The sequence below is a fragment of the Bufo gargarizans genome, chromosome 4, assembly GCF_014858855.1.
Source record: "Bufo gargarizans isolate SCDJY-AF-19 chromosome 4, ASM1485885v1, whole genome shotgun sequence".
Taxonomy (NCBI): domain Eukaryota; kingdom Metazoa; phylum Chordata; class Amphibia; order Anura; family Bufonidae; genus Bufo; species Bufo gargarizans.
In genome coordinates, this window is record NC_058083.1 from 380858890 (window position 1) to 380863618 (window position 4729).

Consider the following 4729-nt stretch of genomic DNA (forward strand, 5'->3'; position numbering starts at 1 on the left):
GCTCCTATCTAGTTGGTAGGTGTGAACTATTTTGCCATTCAAAAATAGTGGCAGTACAAACTGCCTTCTATAAACTGTACCATCAGAGTGCCCCCATAAATAATAACACTGCAGAAAATTGCTGCTCAATCCTGACTCCATGGTTTTCTTAGGGCCACTTTTGATCTGGGGATGGGAGCACTGATAGCATGTATCCTTGCCATCCACGTATGTTGTAAAAAAAAAAATTAATTCAGGATACTTTGGTCTAGTGTATGAAAAAGTGCTGCCCAAAACACCCCACAATTATTTTATTTTGGTTTCAAAGCAGTCCTCACATCCTGGGCTACAACAATATGGCCGCTTTGTAACAGCGCGACCTCTAGCGGACGGCGCTGACATCAGAGAGCTGCGACCTCGACCTTGGCTGAGTAGTGAGCACGGGAGCGCCTGCCACCTCCAGCCCAGGACTGACAGTGTGGGCACAGCATGGCAGACGTGTCAGAGCGCGGGCTGTACGCTGCAGTGCTGATCAGCTTCGCCGCCGGAGTGCTGGTCGGCTGGCAGGCGAGCAGACAGCGCAGGAGATACCTGGACTGGAAGAAGAAGAGGCTGCAGGACAAACTGGTGGAGACGCAGAAGAAGCTAGACCTGTCCTAATGCTGGAAGCTGGTGCCCTGGCCTGTCTCACCGGTGTATGCCAAGTGACTGCAGCGCTGACCTACAGGTACTGCTGAACATACAGGACTCCCCAGACATGGGGCACAGGTCCTCACAGCAGGAGACCATTACAGTGACCTGGAGCTCAAGCCATGAAATCATGTGGTTCATAGTTAGCAATGCACTTAGTGTATTAGCATCATTTCATTGACAGAATTCACTTGCATGCCATTTTATTACTGCTCAGGACTCGCACACGACCGTGTCCGCATTGTGGTCCACAAAATACGGATACTGTCCGTGTGTAGTCCGCACTTTTCTCACTCCCATCACTGAAAATGACTATTCCTGGTCCACAATATGGACAAGAACAGGACAGGTGCTTTAATGTGTGGAACAGACATACAGACGCGGACAGCATCATCCACACCCCTGTGTCCGCAGACCCGTAGAAATGTGCGGACGACACAGACTACTACACGTGGCTTTCAAGTTGCGCTATATGCGACTGGTTTACAAAAATTGGCTGCAATTTTTTCTTGCAGAAATGAAGTCCGCTAGGTCAGTGATGGCTAACCTCCAGCTGTGGTGAAACTACGACTCCCAGTATGCTCCATTCATTTCTATGGAAGTCTGAGAACAGCCAAGAAAGTGAACATGTTGGGAGTCGTAGTTTTACCACAGCTGGAGTGCTGGAGGTTAGCCATCACATGGCTAGGTCATAGTAAGGGCAGGGCCCCACATAACGGCGGCCGCATATGGAAAAATACAATCCAGGTCTCTAGTTCAATTTGAGGCATGATTTTTATGGTGAAATGACCCAAAAATCAAGCAGCTCTTAAAGGGGTTATTCCATGATTAATGTAAAAAATGAAAATCATACATCATATAGTACATGACAATCTCTCTCTAAGGCTACTTTCACACTAGCGTTCATGGGTCCGTTCATGAGCTCCGTTTGAAGGAGCTCATGAGCGGACCCAGACGCCTCCGTCCAGCCCTGATGCAGTCTGAATGGAGCGGATCCGCTCAGACTGCATCAGTCTGGCGGCGTTCAGCCTCCGCGCGGACAGCTGAACGCTGCTTGCAGCATTCAGCTGTCCGCCTGGCCGTGCGGAGGCGAGCGGATCCGTTCAGACTTACAATGTAAGTCAATGGGAACGGATCCGCTTGAAGATGAGCCCATATGGCTCAATCTTCAGGCGGATCCATCCCCCATTGACTTTACATTGAAAGTCTGAACGGATCCGCTCAGGCTACTTGCGCACTTGCGAAATTTTTCTAAGTTATTAATGCAGACGGATCCGTACTGAACGGAGCCTCCGTCTGCATTAATATGAGCGGATCCGTTCAGAACGGATCCGATCAAGCGCAAGTGTGAAAGTAGCCTAACAATCTAGAACCAGCCCTGCACCTCAGATGGACCCAGAGATCTCCACATTCATTGCTCTGCTAGATTTATATCAGTCTGACATGGCATGCCTCCTATCTGTAAGGGCTCATGCACACAACCGCGTGCTGCGGACCGCAAATTGCACGGGCACTGGCCGTGGGGCAGCCGCATGCGGATCGCGGACCCCATTCAAGTGATCCACATCTGACGCACTACTTTTTTTAAGTGCGGAGGCACGGCCAGAAACACCACAGAAGCACTCCGTATTGCTTCCGTGGGGTTCCAATCCATGCTTCCGCACCACATCTCCGGCTTTGCAGACCCATTCAAGTGATGCTGGGGGCACACGGCCAGTGCCTCGTGTGTTGCGGGCCGCAATACGGCCAGGGCGGGGCAACGGCCGCATGCATGAGCTCTAAGGGCGCCTTCACATGGGCCATGTTTTGTTGCAGAAAATTCCTGCGACTGAAAATCACTTTCATTGTCACTGTCATTTGAATGGAGCTTACAGAAATCCATGTACTTCCAGCCAAAAAACATTCGGATGAATGGAACAGATTTTTATTTGCAGAAAATTTCTGAAACAAAATCTGCCACGTGTGAAGGCAGCCTAAGGCCTCGTTCACATTTCCGTGTCAGTGACATGTCCGTGAAAAAAAGCGTACGTGTTTCATCCGTGGTTGGTCCGTGTGTCAGTTTTTACCATCCGTGTGTCATCCGTAATCCACTGACATTCCTCAGCTGAAAATTAATTTCCAAAGAATCTCCTATTAGTCTTCAGTGAAAAACGGACGTAACGCGGATGTGTGTCAGTGATTTTCACGGACCCATAGACTTCAATGGGAGTGCATGGACCGCATCGCAGATCAAAGTAGTGCATGTCCCCGTGATATTTTTTTATTGACCCAAGGTCAATACTGAAATGTGAGCAGACACCTTTAGATCAATGGGTACGTGTGCTATCCGCAGAAAATGCAGACAGCACACGTCAGTGGAAAACGGAAATGTGAACGAGGCCTAAAAATTTTTGGTGCAAATTGCCAAATTAGCACTGTTAATTGACCAGTCAGGCCAAACATGCATAGTTTCTCCCGACAACTGCCTGGAAAAATCCAACATTTTCAGCAAATAGCAGTTCGCAGTTGGAAACAAAATTTTAAAGTAATGGCTGAAATGGTCTAAAACATTTTGCACATTTTTTATTTTATGTGTCCAGCTTAATAGAGCTGTCCAGGCTTCATATATTGATGACCTCTTCTCAAGATAGGTCATCAATATCAGATTGGTGGGCGTCCAACACCTGGCAGCCTCAAGGATCAGCCGTTTTGCACCGCTGTGGTTCCGGAAACTGTACAGTGTACCGAGCTGGAAGCAGAGAGCGCCATACATTGTGTAGTGGCCGTGTCGGGGTACTGCAGCTCAGCTCCTGTTCAAGTGAATGGGAGCTGAGCTGCTGAATGCCTGCACTGGCAGCGTCCGCTCTGCACACTGAATAGTTTCTGGCTCTGAAACAGCGGATCGGTGGGAGTGCCGGGTGCAGGACCCCCACCAACCTGTGGATAGGAACCTCTCTATGAAATCCATATACCCTAATTGGGCATATCGGAAAAGGTTGCTTTCATGGGACTAGGAATATTAAGGGCAGTTTGCACGGGGATATTGTGAGGAATGAAATTACATTGCTACAATGTTTTTTATGTTTTTTAGAACTTCAAGAAAGGACAAAAGAAGAACTTTCCTGGAGATGCAGTTTTATTGTCACAAATAAACCCTTTTTATCTTTTGACTTTTGTAAAGAAGACGAATGTAATACTTATAAGTAAATGCCATATTGTTAATGACCGTGTTGCTGTGTGAATATTTAAATTAAATTTTTATAGCAGGTTGCAAACATGCTGTTTATGGATCAGAAAAACATTCAGTTAATATACGGAAATAATCCACATAAAAAGTTGTCGTTTTAGAAATATATTGTGGTATTTATTCTGTTCTGATCCAAAGTTACATTGTGTATTATAATCCAGAGCTCGACATAAGGGCCCGTTCACAACGTGGATTTTTGCAGCTGCAGCCGTTCCTGCCGTTGTTGTTCACATTAGATGTTTTGGAGCTTAGCTGCGCCAATGTCTATTCTTGGCATGGTCCGTTCCAAAATTCTACCTGCATATCCTGCCATGTAAGCCAGCCCTGACAATTTGATTAAAGGCTATATACACCTTCGGAGGCAATTATTATAATTTTTTTTTTTTTTTATTATTGCATTTTACTCATTTTGGGCTAAAAATCTTTTTTTCAATCGGTCGTTATTAAAAATATTGAGCCGTTCCATCACAAGGGGTTAACTGTTTGTCTAGCAGACGACCGTTGTTTTGGTCCAAAAACTGCAGCTCGGATGCGGACCCATTCACTTCAATGGGGCTGCAAAAGATGCGGACAGCACTCCGTGTGCTGTCCGCATCCGTTGCTCTGTTCCGTGGTCCGCAAAAAAAATATAACCTGTCCTATTCTTGTCCGTTTTGCGGACGAGAATAGGCAGTTATATCAATGGCTCTTGTGCATGAGGCCTTACTAAGAGGTCATAAACACTTATTTAACCGGTCCAGGACCGCCTAACGCACGGATGCGTTCTGGAGGCGGTCGATTCACTCCTCCTAGACGCATCCGTGCGTCATCTCGCGAGAGGTGAGATTTCGCGCG

The 4729-nt window shown here is 47.0% G+C and overlaps 1 protein-coding gene across 1 annotated transcript; it reads left to right on the plus strand.

The window, feature by feature from the left end:
• Nucleotides 1-387: 387 nt before the first annotated feature.
• Nucleotides 388-3870, plus strand: MTLN (mitoregulin). The gene is made up of 2 exons (XM_044291759.1): nucleotides 388-706; nucleotides 3740-3870. Exon 1 carries the CDS (start codon nucleotides 469-471, stop codon nucleotides 637-639), a length of 171 nt encoding a protein of 56 aa, XP_044147694.1. The 5' UTR covers nucleotides 388-468; the 3' UTR covers nucleotides 640-706; nucleotides 3740-3870.
• Nucleotides 3871-4729: the final 859 nt, after the last annotated feature.

Coding starts and splice junctions, on each gene's coding strand:
- MTLN (XM_044291759.1), top strand. CDS start 469: ATGGCAGACGTGTCAGAGCGCGGGCTGTACGCTGCAGTGCTGATCAGC.